We start from the raw sequence: 20,942 nt of genomic DNA, 5'->3' as shown, positions 1-20,942 counted from the left end.
TTCGCCGTTTTTGCCGCCTTTCTTTGCCCGTTACCCCTCTTGACGTTCCAGTCACGTATGTTCGGAACGTTTTTTTGTTGTTTCCCCCGCGACGTTGGCTGCCTCGGGAAATGGACCTTTTGCACTCTCCCCGACAGATCAAAGGGGTCAATCAGCTTGTCTGGTAACACTTGCCTCTGAAAAAATCTTTGTTTTTAGAGATAAACATTTGGTGTAAAACGAACTCAGCCTGATTTCTCTCTCCAGCAACAGAGCAGAAAAACATTTCGGGTGGGGGGGAGAAAATAAAACTCTATGCCAAAAAAACATGGTCCTGGTTCGATTTTTATCTCGGCGTTGTTAAGACAAGTACCTCCTCTTGCATCTATTTCACTACTCTGGCAAACCTCTTGTACCTATTTCAGTAGAACACAAGCAAACTAGTTTCAGTGAATCAGCCTTCCAGCCTGTGTAGCAGCAATACCAGGCACGTCGTCCTATCAGCCTAGCAGGCCTTGAGTCATAGCTCTCTGTCTCTCTGCTTGGCTCTCTTCAGTCCCGACTCCCAGAGTGGAGATGGGTAATATTTCTCCCACTCCCAACAATTTTATCTGCAGCCCGTCGGATCGATACAGCCCAGCAGCAGCTAAATCATCCAGAGGTTATGTTCCTCTGCCATTTTGGCAGCAGTAAAAAAAAAAAACATTAAAAGGGGAGGCGAAACATAAGGAGCGAACTTCTTCGGCACCAAGAGCAGCGCTTTTTACACGTCACTTTCCTCATCGTCGCTGTCACCGCTAATGACGCTGTTAGACGTTCTTGCGCCGGGGCAGATAAATTGCCCGTAAAATGTATGGGTTTTCCCTGTTTTATGAGCCGTGGATGGAGTTGTTGCGGCAGGCATCGGCTTCTTAGTGTTTCTCCAGCCAGACCAATTTCCATAAGTGAGTGTTTGCCAACAGTGTGACATCCTCGCACTGGGTATTCTCTCCAAAAGCCTTATTCCCCCCTTTCCTTTCCCAACCACAAATTCCTCAACTCCTTCCCCACCTCTGACCTACACCACATCTGAAAACATGTCAGTCTAAGCCCCAGAAAAACATTCCGACACCCCACACCACCACACCTTTCCACACAACACCCACAGACAGCGTAGTGCACTGTCAGTACAGTAAAGACGCTGACACGCTGGATAGTACAGTAGAGTACTATGAGACGAAGGCAGAGTCAATGTCACCGCGGAGGAGGGGCATCGACCCACCACACTAGACCAGACTAGCCAGTAGTCTACAGTAGCTTTAGCCCATGGCCTGTGTCTGTCAGTCAGTCTGTCTATAGCTACAGTTGCAGTCTCCTACAGTGTGGCTCAGGCTGTGCCAGTGTGCAGTCGATGCGTAGGCCGGGGGGGGGGGGGGGGGGGACAGACGCCCGCATCGATCGCAGAGCTTGAGACACGGGGCTAGGGTTTCACCTGAGCACACTCATTCACACACACACTCATTCACACACACACTCATTCACACACACACTCACACAGAGCACACCCGGCGGGTTGGGTTAACCCTCTGACTGTAGGCAATCCCCCGACCGCACTCACATGCACAGTTACAGTACTATGGTGACAAATGCATTGAGACCTATGTGTTCATTGAGTATGGTGACCAAAGAATCTTACCCCATCCGCGTCTTTTTATGGACTCTGCGTGTTTCGCAGTCTTGTCTTACCTTGTATATATCCATGGCATCTCCTTGTCGACTAAAAATGTACCATTTTGGCTTTTATGAAAGTTAAGTAGTGAGACCCTTGCTCCAGTCCCTTACAGTATATCTCTCTCTCTCTCCCTCTAGATGGCCAGTCAGACAGTCCCAACCAGCAGAGTGAGTCTGACATCAAGGACCAGCCTGAGAACGGTAAGAGTCTAATGACAACATCGTACTACTATAGAACTACTGTAGTACTACTGTAGTGTACTAGTACTATCCTAGCACATTTGATTTATTAAGTGCTTTTTCTGCAATCGTGCTACTAAAATGACCAGTACACAGGTGTGTGTATAAGTTCACCTGTCTTCATTCCTACTCCTGCCCTTCTGTAAAATTACACCACCAACCAGTGCCCGCCGAGCCAGTACTTTGAAAATACTTCCTTCCTTGAAGTGATCACTGATCTCAACACGACTGGCTTGCGCGAAGCCGTGTGGCGTGTAGAGTCCTTGCTTTGACCTACGGTGTCCAATCACGTCAGAGCAGTGTTCACTTGAAGGGAGGAAGGAAGTCTTCATATTTTTCTGTTGACTGAAAGGTGCAAACAGTCAATGGGACATTTTTCTTATTTTAAGTCTCAAATGGGAAGGATGCCTTTTTGAAAGTCACAGGTCCGTTCCAAACAAGTACACTTCTATTCACGTTCACTTAACCTTCCTGTACGATTTTAAACTACCGTACTTTCTGCCGGTTGGAATTTTTTTATTATCCGTGCCAAAAATTGTCTGGACGCTGTCAGGGAGAAAGAGTCGATTTATTTTTTCACCCCCTTTCCCCCCGCCCGCCGCAACCACACAGACACACACACGGACATATGTTTTGCCTTCGCTAAGCAGTGTGGTTGTGGCCCAGCCAGCCCTATTCTCCCGGGCTGCTCGGAGCTGGCGATTTACAACACACTCACACCCCGTGTGAACATCTAGCACCTTAAAGCCAAGGGGGAGACGAGAGGCCATTACGTAGCCATGAGGAGAGTGTGTGTTTGGGGAGGGAGGGGTGTGTGTGTTTCGGACCTACGGGAGGGTCGACCATCTCTCTCATACGTGTCTACTGTTGCTTTTATAACATGACCATATCTTAAGACTGTCCCTGCAACACCCCGTTGCCTTATAACAAATGTCTTTCCCACTCCCCAGATAGCTGGGAGTGGTACTTAGTATAGGGAGAGGGACCTATTTGCGCGTGACACCGACCCGCCCTGTGTTTGTGTTTGGGACTTTTTATAGCAATTAACACAGACAGACAGATGAGGAGCTTGTTTATTCCCCCCCTCTCCCTCTCTCCTCCGCTCCTCTTCTCCCTCTCTCCTCCACCTCTCCTCCTCCCTCCTCTCCACCCTCCCTCTCTCCTCCTCCTCTCCCCCTCCCTTTCGCCCCCCCTCTCCCCTCTCCCCCCTCCTCTCCACCCTCCCTCTCTCCTCCTCTCCCCCCTCCCTCTCTCCTCCTCTTCTCCCCCCTCCCTCTCTCCTCCTCCTCTCCACCCTCCCTCTCTCCTCCTCTCCCCCCTCCCTCTCTCCTCCTCTTCTCCCCCCTCCCTCTCTCCTCCTCTCGCCTCCCCTCCTCCTCTCACCCCTTGGCCCATATGTAGCTGATGTCATCCCCTCATCTGCTCTCTCTCTTTTTTCCCCCCCTCCCCTGTGGATGAACTGAAGGTCGCTCCATCTTGCATGTGCCTCTCTTGCGGATATCCAACATCACCTCCCATAATGCCCGTGTGATATTTTAGTTTTATTTATTTGATTTAATGTTTTCTTTTTTTGGGAGGGAGCCAAAGTCCATCTGCTGGCTGGCTGTAGCGCCGGGTCGAGATGAGTTGTGCATGTGTGGGTACTCAGCAGAGGGAATAATCCCTCCAACACACACACACACACACACACACACACACACACACACACACACACACACACACACACACACACACACACACACACACACACACACACACACACACACAGACACACACGCACACACACAGACACACACTTCCTAAAAGTCACCTCAACCTAACAGACAGGTCATCTCAACCGATAGCTCAATCATGTACCAGATAACAATTGATGTCTCAACCTAACATACAGCGCACACCATGTCTCAACCTAACCTACCCCGCAGTTTATTTCTCTACCAGAGGCCAACCACCTTGCCCAACCCATCTAGAATAAACACTTTACCTTGTCACACAGTCGTCTGACCTAAACACACCACTGCTGAATCCCAAATTGACCCCCCCCCCCACACACCTAGCCCCTACCACCTACACTGTGTAGATCACCCAACACCAGTGTGACATAGAAAATGCCGCAGGGTGCCTCCTAAAAGTGAACGCTGAATGGCCTGCCATACGTTGCTCTGCATCGCTCCAGTCTCAGTCGGTGTACTCCCCCCCCCCCCACACACCTAGGCCCTGCATAGGCAGAGTAACTATACCGTCAGCTTTGGCCGCTAACTTAGACATATCCTGCACTTGACCCTGGCGGTTAGAATAGAGAGGCTGTGGTTTCAACAATGCTGACTCCACACACACTTTACGTCTCCCCTCCCTCCTCACCCACCTCCTCACCCAGCTCTCTGACACGACGCCCCCCCCCCCCCCCCCCGCCTCTGTCGTCAGCACAGGAAAACACGCTGTGTGACTGTGAGGGGAAAGTGTGTGTGTGTGTGTTCAAATATGTGTTTGCAAATGTTTGTGTGTCTGCACGAGTGTGTGACTGAGAAAGTGTTTGTGTGTGTGTGTGTGTGTGGTTTTTCCTGGTTAACCTTGACCCGTGGGTCCGGGTGCTACGTGCTGTTTGACAAAGCTTGACTGGTGTCTTTCGAGGACAAGAGGCTTGTTGTACAATCCACAGGCCATGAGATAAGACCAGAGGATATCCTCGTCTTTACACCCTCTACTGCTGCACACATATGAAACAATACACACACACACGTTTTAGAAACAATACACACACACACGTTTTAGCAACAACACACACACACACACACGTTTTAGCAGCAACACACACACACGTTTTAGCAACAATACACACACACACACACGTTTTTCAACAACTCACACACACGTTTTAGCAGCAACACACACACACACATGTTTTAGCAACAACACACACACACGTTTTAGCAACAACACACACACACGTTTTAGCAGCAACACACACACACGTTTTAGCAACAAAACACACACACGTTTTAGCAACAACACACACACACACGTTTTAGCAGCAACACACACACACGTTTTTAGCAACAACACACACACACACGTTTTAGCAACAACACACACACACACGTTTTAGCAGCAACACACGCGTTTTAACAACACACACACGTTTTAGCAACAACACACACACACACGTTTTAGCAGCAACACACACACACACATGTTTTAGCAACAACACACACACACGTTTTAGCAACAACACACACACACGTTTTAGCAGCAACACACACACACGTTTTAGCAACAAAACACACACACGTTTTAGCAACAACACACACACACACGTTTTAGCAGCAACACACACACACGTTTTTAGCAACAACACACACACACACGTTTTAGCAACAACACACACACACACGTTTTAGCAGCAACACACGCGTTTTAACAACACACACACGTTTTAGCAACAACACACACACACACGTTTTAGCAACAACACACACACACGTTTTAGCAACAACACACACACACACGTTTTAGCAACAACACACATACACGTTTTAGCAACAATACACACACACGTTTTAGCAACAACACACACACGTTTTAGCAGCAACACACACACACGTTTTAGCAGCAACACACACACACGTTTTAGCAGCAACACACACACACGTTTTTAGCAACAACACACACACACGTTTTAGCAACAACACACACACACGTTTTAGCAACAATACACACACACGTTTTTAGCAACAACACACACACGTTTTAGCAACAACACACACACACGTTTTTAGCAGCAACACACACACACATGTTTTGACAGCAACACACACACACGTTTTAGCAGCAACACACACACACGTTTTAGCAACAACACACACACACGTTTTTCAACAACACACACACATGTTTTTCAACAACACACACACACGTTTTAGCAGCAACTCACACACACGTTTTAGCAACAACACACACACACGTTTTAGCCACAACACACACACTAGTTTTAGCAACAACTCACACACACGTTTTAGCAACAACACACACACACGTTTTAGCAACAACACACACACTAGTTTTAGCAACAACTCACACACACGTTTTAGCAACAACACACACACGTTTTAGCAGCAACACACACACACGTTTTAGCAACAAAACACACACACGTTTTAGCAACAACACACACACACACGTTTTAGCAGCAACACACACACACGTTTTTAGCAACAACACACATACACGTTTTAGCAACAACACACACACACGTTTTAGCAACAACGCACACACACGTTTTAGCAACAACACACACACACGTTTTAGCAACAACGCACACACACATTTTAGCAGCAACACACACACACACGTTTTAGCAGCAACACACACACACGTTTTTCAACAACACACACACATGTTTTTCAACAACACACACACACGTTTTAGCAGCAACTCACACACACGTTTTAGCAACACACACACACACGTTTTAGCAGCAACACACACACACGTTTTAGCAACAACACACACACACGTTTTTCAACAACACACACACATGTTTTTCAACAACACACACACACGTTTTAGCAGCAACTCACACACACGTTTTAGCAACAACTCACACACACGTTTTAGCAACAACACACACACACGTTTTAGCCACAACACACACACACGTTTTAGCAACAACACACACACACGTTTTAGCAACAACACACACACACGTTTTAGCAACAACTCACACACACGTTTTGGCAACAACACACACACACGTTTTAGCAACAACACACACACACGCTTTAGCAACAACACACACACACGTTTTAGCAACAACACACACACACGTTTTTCAACAACACACACACACGTTTTAGCAACAACACACACACACGTTTTTAGCAACAACACACACACACGTTTTAGCAACAACACACACACACGTTTTAGCAACAACACACACACACGTTTTTCAACAACACACACACACGTTTTAGCAATAACACACACACACGTTTTAACAACTCACACACACGTTTTAGCAACAACACACACACACACACACACACGTTTTAGCAACAACACACACACGTTTTAGCAGCAACTCACACACACGTTTTAGCAACAACACACACACGTTTTAGCAGCAACTCACACACACGTTTTAGCAACAACAACACACACACGTTTTAGCAGCAACACACACACACGTTTTAGCAACAATACACACATGTTTTTAGAAACAACTCACACACACGTTTTAGCAACAACACACACACGTTTTAGCAGCAACTCACACACACGTTTTAGCAACAACAACACACACGTTTTAGCAACAATACACACATGTTTTAGAAACAACTCACACACACGTTTTAGCAACAATACACACACACACATTTTAGCAACAGAAAAGCACTTGTTGATATGTCAAAAGTTTTCTCTGACTTGTCGTTGTTTGGTAGGGACATGTTTTCTCTCCCCTAACTCAGTTGAACTTGGGCCTCAACCTTTTTCCCTCCCTCCCTCCCTCCCACGCTGTTGAGCTGAGTTTTTTTGGTCTCTCTCGCCTGTCGGAGGGGAGGTTAGGTCTCCCAGCTCTTATGAAAGCCGAACCTCTGGCTCGTCCTCCCCTCCTCTCTTTCTCTTATTTCTCTCTCTCTTTCCCCCCTTCTCCCTCTTCTGCCCTCTCTCTAACTCTCTTTCTCAGCCCCCCCCCCCCCCCCTCTCCGTCTCAGTGGACACAGCTGGGAGTGATTATCCTTGTTGAGATATAGAAGCCCTGCCCCCTCCTCCTCCCCCCCTGTCTCCCTATACGAGGTGCTCACTCATGGAAATGCCCTTGTTGAACCCGTGCTGCCGAGTGCATATATATACCTTCCTGCTCCCTGTACCGGCAGCTCAAGCTAGTGCGCTGCGGCTATGCTATGCTATGCTATGCCGCTGTGTCCTACAATCCCACAGTGGGGCTGTGTTATGCTCTCTGCACAGACGGACAGGCACATGTGCATGCTCGAACACACACACGCGCTTTGTGTAATTGTTGTTTCACAGTATACAAAGCTGCATGGAAACTTTGACTTCTCTACGACACACACACGTGTATATATACTGTACACACACTATTTAACTTGCCTATAGACACACAAGGGGACACGCACGTATATATTGTACACACACTATTTAACTTAACGCTCACTTTCCCTCCCTCCTGCTCTCTCTCAAATCTCCTACACATACTTTCCGTCTCTCTCTGTCTGTCTCTCTCTCTCTCTGAATTTTCACATTCTCATTTTCCTTCTTTCTCTTGTTTTCACGTTCTCTCTCTTTCCCACTCCTTTCCCACTCTTTCTCTCCTTCGTTCTTCTTTCCTCTTGTCCTGTTTATCCCTCTCTGTTTCTCTTTCCCTCTCTGTTTCTCTTTCCCCCGTTCAGTCTCAGGGGCGTCTGCGCAGGAGTGCTCTGTGGCTCCACAGACGTTCAGCTAATGTCAGCAGTTTGGCTCGCAATGAGCCGTATATATTATCGCTCTCTCACGCAAGAGGCTCTCTTTCCGTCTACCTCTCTCCCTGCCTCTTAATATCTATCTATCTCTCTGCCTCTACTACCCCCCCCCCCCCCCCCCACCCTCTTTATGTATCAATCTAGTGGTCCACATGCTGCAGGTCTCCTCAGCCACCAACCAGAGTGTCACCAGTCTCCCCGCCAACACTCTGCCCTGTATGGTGGTGGGTGTACCTAATTCCCTTGATAGTGTACTACGTTTGAGCAGAGTACTATGGGTCCTGGTCCAACGCAGTGCGCTATAATGCTATTGGGTGCTGTCTGGGACACAGTTCTGAACAATGAAGACGAGTTGTGAGGCTGGAAAGTGTAGGAAAGCATGTCCAAAGTTTTGGGAAAAGTCTTGGAAAGATGGGCGGAGATGTGATTTAGTTCGACACTCAAATTTGTTTAGTACCAACTCAAGACATGCTCCAGTAGTTTGATTAGGGGCCCTCCTGGAGCCCCCTGCTGTAGTGTTGGGAGAGGCAAACACACACCCATGGGGACAGAGGCCCCAGATGTGCCCTGCCCTCTGGGTTACCCTAAACACACCCTCCTCCCCCACACTGCCTCTCTTTCCACCGGGACATGGAAGGGTGGGTGTGTTTGTGCATGTGTGTTGCGTAACAGGAGAGAATGTCGTGGTGTGTGTTTGAAAAGAAACATGCGGAATCCTGTACCTCTTCTCTTGTACCATGCCTCCTCTTTCATGTTCCGATCCCTCTGTTGGCAATAGCATCACCTTGTGCTTTTCTCTCTCTCTCTCTCTCTCTCTCTCTCTCTCTCTCTCTCTCTCTCTCTCTCTCTCTCTCTCTCTCTCTCTCTCTCTCTCTCTCTTTCTCTCTCTCTCTCTCTCTCTCTCTCTCTCTCTCTCTCTCTCTCTCTCTCTCTCTCTCTCTCTCTCTCTCTCTCTCTCTCTCTCTCTCTCTCAGGACATCTTGGCTTCCAGGACAGCTTCGTCACATCGGGGGTCTTCAGTGTTGCCGAACTCGTGCGAGTCTCACAGAGTAAGTTTCTCCTTCTTATTTTAATCTCTATCCCTTTTTCTCTCCCTGACCCTCCCTCCCTCTCTCTCTCTTTCCCTCCCCCTCTCTCTCTCTCTCTCTCTCTCTCTCTCTCTCTCTCTCTCTCTCTCTCTCTCTCTCTCTCTCTCTCTCTCTCTCTCTCTCTCTCTCTCTCTCTCTCTCTCTCTCTCTCTCTCTCTCTCTCTCTCTCTCTCTCTCTCTCTCTCTCTCTCTCTCTCTTTCTCTCCCTCTCTCTCTTTCTTTCCCTCCCTCCCTCCCTCCCTCTTTCTCTCTCTCTCTTCCATTCTCCCTCTCTCTCCCCCCTCCACAAAGAGAGCCCTGCAGGCTGTGATTTGATTGCAGATCTGCCATCGATATGGTCCGGCCCACTAATGCAATTTATCAGGACCAATACGAAGAGTCCCCCCCACCCACTCTCTTAATGAACTAAGAGCAAACCCCAAATCTCTCCCATATCAGACAGTCAGCTAAAAGCAAAGACCCAGATCAACTAAGATCTGCGCCCGGATTCTCAAAGGACTGATAGGACCAGTTGCCTTTCAGATCATAAGGAATAAGACACGGGGGGACCTGATCCTAGATCAGCACTCCTACCCTGAGCCGCTGCAATACACGCCCTGAAGTCCCTTTTATTTCAGGTAAGGCTGGAAGTGAACTAAAACAAGACACGGCACCCGTCTGCTGAATGTGGCATCATAGCTGGTCCCCAAGACCTGACAAGAAGGCCTACGTAATGATGGACTGGTGTGCCGTGTTGGAGGGTGACTGGGGGACTCTGTAGGACCTGCATGTAAAAGCCCTCTAGGAGAAGAAGAATGGGGCACGAGAAAGTGAAGGGGTGAGAAAGAGGTGAGGGACGTGGCGAGCCAGAGTACTGAGCAAAAGAAAGCCGTCGTCGGATAAAGAGGAGGAGACGGGAAAGACAAAAGAAAGAGACGGGAGGAGAGGCAGAGCGAGAGAGGGAGGGGAAAAAACGTGACCTTTAAAAAGTGCCGTCTCCGCGCAACACGGGGCGGTAGAGAGAGGGGGATAGAGAGCGAGGGAGGGAGGGAGGGGGGAGAGTGACAGAGTGCAGAACAATCCATACGGCCCTGTCGATAGCCCCCGCTAACAATAGCCCATTGAAAGTGCCTGTCAGCACTCCGACTGGAGCCCCTCTTGATCAAAGGTGCATTGATGACCACCCCACCACACACACACACACACAGACACACACACACACACACTGTCGTGACCCAATACTGGGCTGGGCCGCACCACACCTAGGACCAGCCATAGTGGGGATGGTCAGGGAGATGCAGGGGGAGGTGAGACGGGGGGGAGTTGGTGGGGAGACAGGGGCGCCAAGGGGATCCAGACAGGGCGGACCTGGGCAGTCGGCCCACTGTGTGGATTCCCCCCCACTAGGATTTTAACCTACACACACACATAGGCACACACACACAAACCCCCCCCTTCTCAGTCTCACAGAGCTGGCACCCAGGTCTCGGCCCTCTCCAGATGCCTCCATTGTGTTGGCAGAGGACAGGGTAGGGCAGACCCATCGTGAGAGTAGAGAGTGTGTGTGTGTGTGTGTGTGTGTGTGTGTGTGTGTGTGTGTGACGTGTCAGGCAAGCAATCAGACAGTCGTTTATTGTGGAGTTGTGTGTGTCCGTTTGGGACGAAACCAGAAGGATCTCTTGATCCTGAGTGTGCAATAGGTTGTGTTCTATTGAGACGTGTGTGTGTGTGTGTGTGTGTGTGTGTGTGTGTGTGTGTGTGTGTGTGTGTGTGTGTGTGTGTGTGTGTGTGTGTGTGTGTGTGTGTGTGTGTGTGTGTGTGTGTGTGTGTGTGTGAGGGGGTGTATGTGTATCACTAGCTTGTGATATTAGTCTGATTAGCGCAGGCACAATGCGGCCCCCGCATCAGAAGTCCTGGCATGTGATGGTTAACAAGATTAAGGAATATGCATAATGGATCTTGTTCTATGAAGAGCTGGGCTTTTATCCCAACATCTGTGACACAGGGTGGGGGGGGGGGGGGAGGGGGGGTAGGTAGAAGAAAGGAAGTTACCGGGTGGCGTATGTTTTCTAGAAGATTTCTTTCTCTTTCTCTCTCTCTCTCACAAACTTTCTCTCTCTTTCGCTGTGTCTCGCTATCCCTCTCTCTCGCTCTCTCTCTCTACCAGCCACAACATAGCCACAAGGGAGCTTTATTCACTTAGCTACTGTACATCTGACTGACTGTGTGTGGCCCTTAAAGCTAACAGTCTAGAAAGGTTTTTTCTTCTAAATGCCAATACATAATAAATCAAGTATGGTATGAAGTGTTGTGTTGAATATATCAAATAAAATGCTTTTGCCAATCAACAGGTCAGGCAAAGAATACTGTAAACCTTTAATACACAGACACAGTGCACATGAGACAGGCCTACTGGGCTGGAACAAAACCCTGCACAACTTGTAGCTACAGGAGCCTCCTGCCTCCTGACAAGGTCCATACGAGTGCACTCCGGGTTCTGAATGCCACACATTGTCCTAAGATCCCCCCCAAAAACATTGACAGCACCCGTGGTTTGTCGAAGGGTGCCTGGTCTTCCCTTAAATAGCCACTGGCCCAAAGTGTCCATATCTACCCAGTCAGCAAAGCTGTATCTGTGTGTATCTGTGTGGGTGGGGGTCGAGTGGTCTCTCTGAGGGGATTGCTCTATATGGCCAGATAGAGTGCTGGACAGAATGCACGGCCATGACTTTGGTGTTTTTCCTCTTTTCTTTTGTGGAACAGTTGGCATCAAAAAGCTGATGCACTTTAGCGTAATCCCAGTGAAAGTGTGGAGGTGCACGTAAGGTCGACATTACGATTCTCCGAGCTAGTGTGTGTGCGTGGATGTTTGTGTCTCCCTCTGTGTGTGTGTGTGTGTGTGTGTGTGTGTGTGTGTGTGTGTGTGTGTGTGTGTGTGTGTGTGTGTGTGTGTGTGTGTGTGTGTGTGTGTGTGTGTGTGTGTGTGTGTGTGTGTGTGTGTGCGTGGAACCAGGCAGGGGGAGGGGGGTTGACTTGTGCACAGTGCAGAAGATGAGAGGTCGTTCATGGTATTGAATGGGGCGACATCCCCCCCCTCCCCACTCCCGTCTATATGGCAGTGTGACCTTGGCTTTGTGCACCCATTACACAATTCAGTGGCAGGGCCCAATCGAATCTGCTTCTGTCGATCAATATCCTATTAAAGCACCACACAAAAAAACGAGGAGGCGGGAGAGGGAGGGAGGGGAGAGAGAGCGAAGTGAAAGTCTTCATAAAGTTAGCTGTTATAGCTACATCGTTTTTTAATTTATTTTGGTGGTCGTGACTTGGGCGGAATTGTAATTGGCCTGTTCAATACCGGGCCCGGGTAATTTGGGAGATTGGGTACCGCCCTTTCCTTTCCATGCCTCCCTTTTTCTCTCTCTCCTCCCTTACCTATCTATGTCTCGTACATTCTGTCCGTCTCTTCTGAGACAGTGCTCCTCTATTCTAGTTCACTGGTCCTTCTAGACATTCCCAATCAAATGTGGTATCACTACTTTGTCATGCCACACAGTCATGGCTTTATCTCTGTAGCCCAGTGCCAGTTTGACCAGGGCACCCTGTCGAGACAGTGCCAGTTTGACCAGGGCACCCTGTCGAGACAGTGCCAGTTTGACCAGGGCACCCTGTCGAGACAGTGCCAGTTTAACCAGGGCACCCTGTCGAGACAGTGCCAGTTGAACCAGGGCACCCTGTCGAGACAGTGCCAGTTTGACCAGGGCACCCTGTCGAGACAGTGCCAGTTTGACCAGGGCACCCTGTCGAGACAGTGCCAGTTTGACCAGGGCACCCTGTCGAGACAGTGCCAGTTTGACCAGGGCACCCTGTCGAGACAGTGCCAGTTTGACCAGGGAACCCTGTCGAGACAGTGCCAGTTTGACCAGGGCACCCTGTCGAGACAGTGCCAGTTTGACCAGGGCACCCTGTCGAGACAGTGCCAGTTTGACCAGGGCACCCTGTCGAGACAGTGCCAGTTTGACCAGGGCACCCTGTCGAGACAGTGCCAGTTTGACCAGGGCACCCTGTCGAGACAGTGCCAGTTTGACCAGGGCACCCTGTCGAGACAGTGCCAGTTTGACCAGGGCACCCTGTCGAGACAGTGCCAGTTTGACCAGGGCACCCTGTCGAGACAGTGCCAGTTTGACCAGGGCACCCTGTCGAGACAGTGCCAGTTTGACCAGGGCACCCTGTCGAGACAGTGCCAGTTTGACCAGGGCACCCTGTCGAGACAGTGCCAGTTTGACCAGGGCACCCTGTCGAGACAGTGCCAGTTTGACCAGGGCACCCTGTCGAGACAGTGCCATGAGGCACCACATAGACACATGGGGCCGGATTCACAAAACCTTAAGAAGAAATTTCTTCTTAATTAACTGACATTTTTTCCATAACTATAGACTTAAGAAGAAAGTTAAGCAAAGTTGCTATTCCTCAAAAAAGTTATTGGAAATGTTCTTAAGGTTTTTCCTAAGTTTCTTCCGAAGAAAAAAGTTAGGAAGAAATGAGATTCTTGAAAATGATGCTTTGGGATTTCTTCTTGGAAATGTACTTAGCTTTAGGACAGCTAAACCCTTGTCTTAAACGAATGGATACTTTTGTAAACATGAATGTTTTCTTGCACCACGGACACAGTTGGCTACCAGATATTTAAATACAGCAAGAAAACAAATTAAACGTGCATTAGCTAGCTAGTAATTAACAATATATTACAATATTCTAGAAGTGTTAAATAGCTAGCGTTATCTCGTCAATTTGCAAAGAAGAACTTGGCTAATCTACTTAACGCGTCGTTAGCTATGTTGTTGGCTATAATGTCGGGACGTGTTGGCTAGCTAAGGTAGCTACCTAACTTAGCGGTTGCAGTGTCCCTCTACCACCATCTCTCCTACCTTCTCCTCCAGCTGGTCCACGTGAATGGTCTCTCAGCTCCCTTCTTCTTAGCAGCCGCCTTGATGTCGGACCACCTCTTTTGCCATTCCCCCGACGGCAGAGACAGACTCGGCCACTCTCGCCCATCCTCTCTTTTTGGTGTCCGCAGTGACCCCGCAGTTATCAAGTCTCCCCAACAGCAACCTTTTCCTGGCTGCTGTTTCCTCCAGCATCACTTCAAGCTCTTGTTTGCTTGAGTTTTTATTGCGCTTTCCTTTCCTTTTTTGTGTGTGTGTATAAAGGGTTCGCGAGCCAACTAAAACATTTTTATTCTCGAGACATGAAGCAAAAAAATACATGTAATAAAATGTAAATACCAACACTTTATTAAAGTGGGCCAAATCCTATCATCCCTGTCACATAGGCTTATTTATTAGTTTCAAGCATGTCACTAATGTCAATGCCACATAAGAAGATTTTTACGAAGTTCGGAAGAAAACTACAAATTCCTAAGGACATTGAATTGACGAACTATCATGAACTTCTTATTTTTGTGTCCTAAGCAGCTTCTTAAGTTTTTTTCGTAAGTCATGTTTTGTGAATCCGGCCCCAGGGCAACACACACCTCGACCAATGGTGTCCACCTCCAGATCATCTGCTCATAGTGGCCGCCATAGACACACACACACACACACACACACACACACACACACACACACACACACACACACACACACACACACGTATTCTCAAGCACATGAATACACACGAGTACACTCACACACACTCTATCTAAAAACTAGTTGGCACCGTGCTAGTATTAGAGTGGCAAACAGCACCCATTTCAAGGGGCATGCCCACCTGGGATCCCTCCAACACACACACACACACACACACACAATGGGGCCTTGGCATGGACCCCCAGAGACCAGATGACTGGGAAGAACAGGGTGAGCAAATTAATTAATAATGGAAGAGAGAAGGGCTGGCAAGGCCTTTCCTCCATCCTGCCATCCTTCTATCCACCCCCCCCCCTTCACTCTCAGCCACCCTGTCTGCCCCCTGGCACTCCCTGGCACCACCTCTGGGGATACTTAATGCACACACACATCACACACACACACACACCCTTCGTCCACCACACGGTGTGCCAGCCTTGCCAACCCCAACAGCATCACCATGCCCCGACCGGCTCCTGTGCCAGTGGGCAGTGCCATCTGGGCGCCACACACAGCCACTGGCGGTACTGGCACTTGCAGAGGGGTGTATGGGGTTAAGCAGTGCAGCTGGTATGGCTCTTGTGGTTGTGCCACAGTAGCAGCACTCAATACGGGTGTTAAATATACAGTGCCTTCAGAAAGTATTCACTGGCCTACAAACAATACCCCATAATGTCAAAGTGGAATGATGTTTTTGGAAATGTTTCCAAATTAATCCAAAAAATGAAAAGGTGAAATGTCTTCTGTCAATAAGTGTTCAACCCCTTTGTCATGGTAAGCCTAGATAAGTTCAGGAGTAAAACTGTGCTTAACAATAAGTTGCATGGACTCTCTGTGTGCAATAATAGTGTTTAACATGATTTTGGAATGACTACCTCATCTCTGTACCCCACATATACAATTTCAAACACAGATTTAACCACATAGACCAGGGAGGTTTTCCGATGCCTCGCAAATAAAGGCAGCCATTGGCAGATGGGTTTTTAAAAAGCAGACATCGATTATCCCTTTGAGCATGGTGAAGTTATTAATTACTCTTTGGATGGTGTATCAATAAACCCAGTCACTACAAAGATGCAGGCGTCCTTCCTAACTCAGTTGCCGAAGAGGAAGAAAACGCCTCAGGGATTTCACTATGAAGCCAATGGTGACTTTAAAATAGTTACAGAGTTTAATGGCTTTGATAGGAGAAAACTGAGAATGGATCAACAACATTGTTGTTACTCCACAATACATGTACTAACCTAAATGACAGAGTGAAAAGAAGGAAGTCTGTACAGAATAAAAAATATTCCAAAACATGTATCCTGTTTGTAATAAGGCACTAAAGTAAAACTGTAAAAAAATTGTAAGAAATTAACTTTGTTATAAATATAAAACGTTACATTTGGGGCAAACACAACACATCACTGATTACAGTACCACTCATATTTTCAAGCATGGTGGTGGCTACATCATGTTATGGGTATGCTTGTCTTTGGCAAGGACTAGGGAGGTTTTTAAAGATAAAATTAAACAGAATAGAGCTAAGCACAGGCAAAATCCTAGAGGAAAACCTGGTTCAGTCTGATTTCCAACAAACACTGGGAGATAAATTCACCTTTCACCAGGACAATAACCTAAAACACAAATCCAAAGATACTCTGGAGTCGCTTACCAAGACGACATTGAATGTTCCTGAGTGGCGGAACATACAGTTTTGACTTAAATCGGTTTGAAAATCTATGGCAAGACTTGAAAATGGCTGTCGAGCAATGATCAACAACCAATTTGACAGAGCTTGAAGAATTTTAAACATGATAATGTGCTAGTATTGTACAATCCAGGTATGTAAAGCTCTTAGAGACTTACCCAGAAAGACTCAGAGCTGTAATCACTACCAAAGGGGATTCTGACATGGGGTGTCAATACTTATGTAAATGACATGTTTCTTTATTTCATTTTGAATAAATAAAAAAAAATCCTAGAAACATGTTTGTCATTATGGGATATTGTGTTTAGATGGATGAGATAAAAAAAATTGAATTCAGGCTGTGACACGACAAATGTGGAGTAAGTAATGGGGGTATGAATAATTTCTGAAGGCAGTTCCCAGTACCAGTAATACAGCGGTAGCTCAGTGTGTGTGTGTGTGTGTGTGTGTGTGTGTGTGTGTGTGTGTGTGTGTGTGTGTGTGTGTGTGTGTGTGTGTGTGAGAAGCCCCACCGTGTGTGTGTGTGTGTGTGTGTGTGTGTGTGTGTGTGTGTGTGTGTGTTTTGTGTGTGTGTGTGTGTGTGTGTGTGTGAGAAGCCCCACCGGGGGTGTGTGTGTGTGGGTGTGTGTGGGTGTGTGTGTATGTTAAGTCCAGGAGCAGGTCTGCAGGGCAGCAACAGAGAGAAAACACAGCGGCGCTGACCAAGCAGAAAAACTCAAGTCCTGTCAGGGCCTCTCGCTCTCTCTCTCTCTCTCTCTCTCCTTTTCCCTCGCATCTCCTCCCTCTGTAGCCGTTCGCTCATCCCATCATGCCATTACACTCTCCGTCAATAAAGCGATGGAAAGGAGAGGAGGAGGGATGGAGGAGAGGCTCGGGGGCTCTCTCGCTCTCTAGTTGCTGGGCGGATGTCCGGGTTTGAAGTTGATTGCTGCCTTTGTTGTCAAATGCTTCAATTTGAAAATCCGCTCGAACAAAGGAGAGTTTTTTTTTCTTCTTCTCCTTTCTCCCTCTTCTCTTTTTTTCTAAAGACAGCCCTCACAGCTTTTGTGGAGGTTTAGATCCCCGGTGTCTGGCTGGACTGGGGGGGGGGGGGGGTTTGGAGGGGGAAGACCGGTGAGGTGAGGGGGGCGTGGGGAGGAAATGGCAGCCTCTTTGGTAGTGGACCACACTGGAGAGCGAGAGGGGAGGGAGAGAGGGAGGGATAAATAGAGGGCCTAGCAAACAGATGGGCCAATTGTACAGCAGCACCACCTTGTCGCGGCACTAGTGTACACTAGTTTGTGTGCTTGCCTTTGTCTCTCTCTCCCACACACACACCTACCGTCTGAGACGCATTCTTTTGTACTAAAGTGGCTAATAAGTAGATTGAGCTGATTGAGTTCGCTAATGCTAAACTTTCTTTCTGCACCGGCAAGGTACAACCAAGGTAGTCTGACAGATAGGTTGGGAGAGAAGGGAGAACGGCTCCATCAGAGAACGAGAGAAAAGAGAGACGAGGGAGAGAGAGGAAGGCTCCGTCAGAGAGAGGGAGAGCGAGCGAGGGAGGTAGGGAGAGAGAGAGAGAGAGAGAGAGAGAGAGAGAGAGAGAGAGAGAGAGAGAGAGAGAGAGAGAGAGAGAGAGAGAGAGAGAGAGAGAGAGAGAGAGAGAGAGAGAGAGAGAGAGATCAATGCAGGCCTGATAGCTACAGGTTTCATTTGGAATCCTCCAGGAGGCAAAAAGCACTTGATAAAGCCCTTAAGAGGTAGAGACTGCGGATTACCTTTATGATTGATTTCCATTCCAGTCAGACAGACTGTAGCGCTGGTCACTGTTCTCCTCTCTCCCTTTATCCTTCCTCCCTCTCTTTCTCATCCCTCTATCCCACTGATTCCAAAGGAAGGGCCCTTGCTGTATACCTTTATTTCGATATCCCTCTTTCTTTCCCACTCTATCACTCTCCTCCTACTTTCCTCTCCTTCTATCCCCCTCTCTTTCCATCCCTCCTTCGCTCTCTTTATCCCTCTCTCTCCCCCTCCCTTCCTCCATCCATACACCCCTGTCCTCTCCCCCTCCCTTCCTCCATCCCTACACCCCACCTCTCCCCCTCCCTTCCTCCCTCCCTCCCTCCCTACACCACCCCCTCCCTTCCTCCATCCCTACACCACCCCTCTCCCCCTCCCTTCCTCCATCCCTACACCCCCCCTCTCCCCCTCCCTTCCTCCATCCCTACACCCCCCCTCTCCCCCTCCCTTCCTCCATCCCTACACCCCCCCCTCTCCCCCTCCATCCCCCCTCTGTCCCTACTCTCCTGCTCTCCTTCCATCCCTCTCTTTCTTCCTCTCCAGACCAGAGCAATAGGCTGAGTTACTGCAGCCCGGTGCCCAGGTTAGCTCTCTCACAAATGACTTCTGAGGCCCCCACTATTAGCCATGCAAATGTACCCGCCGCTTTACTGCCCGCCTCGTAAATAAACCCGCCAAGCCACTTTGGATTAGGAAGGGAGGGAGGATGAAGAGGGGATGGAATTTTGGAAATGACAGTGGCATTTTGGGGGGGGGGGGTTGTGGAATGACTACGCGGGACGTTTTTCGTAGATTTTTATTGTAGTTATTGGTAGAGATGTTTGCTGGATGCTGCGTTGTGATGACACATGCACTATTGCGCTTTCTCCTCCCTCTCTCCCCTATCGCACTCTCTCCCTCTCTCTCCATCCCTCCCTCTCTCTCCCTCCCTCCCTCTCCCTCCCATTCTCCATCTCTCCCTCTCTCTCCATCCCTCCCCCTCTCCATCCCGCCCTCCCTTTCTCTCTCTTGCCCCTGTACCAGTGTCCTCTTCCAATGTTAATTAGGAACACCATTACCGTGTCTGTCACAGCAGCAGCCTCCTCCTCCTTCTCTTCCTCTCCTCCTCTTCCTCTCCTCTGTTTGGTATGCAGCGGCAACCCTCGTCCTCCCTCATCCCCTCCGCCTCACGTTTGCGCTGTCCTCATCAAAAATAGTGGTCCCTGTCACCATGAATATAAAGAGGCACCAACGCCTGCCTTTATGGACTGGCTGACAAAAGGCGCTCGATAGCATGCCAGCTAGTCCCACGGTGACCTACACACACACACACACACACACACACACACACACACACACACACACACACACACACACACACACACACACACACACACACACACACACACACACACACACACACACACACACACACACACACGAGAGTGAGTGAGCAGGCAGCGGGAAGGGAAACCTTTTAAGTGTGACACTTTGATGCAACAAGGCGAACGAGGTACCGACCGCGTCTCAATAGTCAAAAGTGGCTTCCTTTCCTCTTGTCTCCTCTCATCAGCACATTCCCAATACTCCTCCATGTTGCTCAGGGTGTTTGGGCTCAGTGAAGATGAAGGAGATGACAAGAAGTCAGGGAGAGGAAACCACTATGGAGATGTGATGTTAAAAAAAACACGTTTGAAATGTAACACAACTTATGGTCTCCATCCCTCTCCCTCTCTCCTCATCTCTCCTCTCTCTCTCTAGCCCCCATCGCAGCGGGGACGGGTCCTAACTTCTCGCTGGCGGACTTGGACAGCTCCTCCTACTACAGCATGAGCCCCGGGGCCATGAGGCGGCCCTTACCAAGCACCTCCTCCAGCAGGTAACCACACACACACACACACAGAATGAGAGGGACACACAGGCAAACAAGCACACACCCTCACGCACACACAGAATGAGAGGGACACACGCAAACAGGCACACACATTCACGCACACACACGCAAGCGTGCACACACACACACACACACACACACACACACACACACACACACACACACACACAGGGCTTGCTCATTCTCCGAGTAAGACCCTTACCTCACAGTGTGTATTTGCTCATGCGCACATCTGTGCATTCATACCAATGTGTGTGTTTAGGAGCGCATTTATGTGTGTTTCTCTCAAACGCACGCACACACCCATTCTGACTCTGCCCGTTACTCAGGAGACAGCCCACGCACCGTGTTAGGTCTGAAAGAGCAGCTACACACACAGAGGCTGGAGGCTCACTGAACTGGGCTCAACCTCCAACCTACCATCTCCTGTACCGTACTCACATAACGACTGCAAAATAGCAATCCTTTCTAATGTAAAGTGTTGCACTGTAC

The 20,942-nt window shown here is 48.7% G+C and overlaps 1 protein-coding gene across 10 annotated transcripts in view; it reads left to right on the top strand.

Moving 5' to 3' along the window:
* LOC139540768 (nuclear factor 1 A-type) overlaps nt 1-20,942 on the top strand; it is a 186,909-nt gene that overhangs the window by 121,674 nt on the left and 44,293 nt on the right. For all 10 annotated transcript variants that reach the window (XM_071344713.1, XM_071344712.1, XM_071344715.1 and 7 more), the window contains exons 3-5: nt 1,828-1,890; nt 9,383-9,457; nt 20,318-20,435. In XM_071344713.1, coding sequence (XP_071200814.1) covers nt 1,828-1,890; nt 9,383-9,457; nt 20,318-20,435 — 256 coding nt within the window. The remainder of the gene's footprint in view (nt 1-1,827; nt 1,891-9,382; nt 9,458-20,317; nt 20,436-20,942) is intronic.

This window comes from Salvelinus alpinus, chromosome 16, assembly GCF_045679555.1.
Source record: "Salvelinus alpinus chromosome 16, SLU_Salpinus.1, whole genome shotgun sequence".
Taxonomy (NCBI): domain Eukaryota; kingdom Metazoa; phylum Chordata; class Actinopteri; order Salmoniformes; family Salmonidae; genus Salvelinus; species Salvelinus alpinus.
Note: the sequence above shows the minus strand (reverse complement) of the source record. Positions and strands in the feature narration are given on the sequence as shown.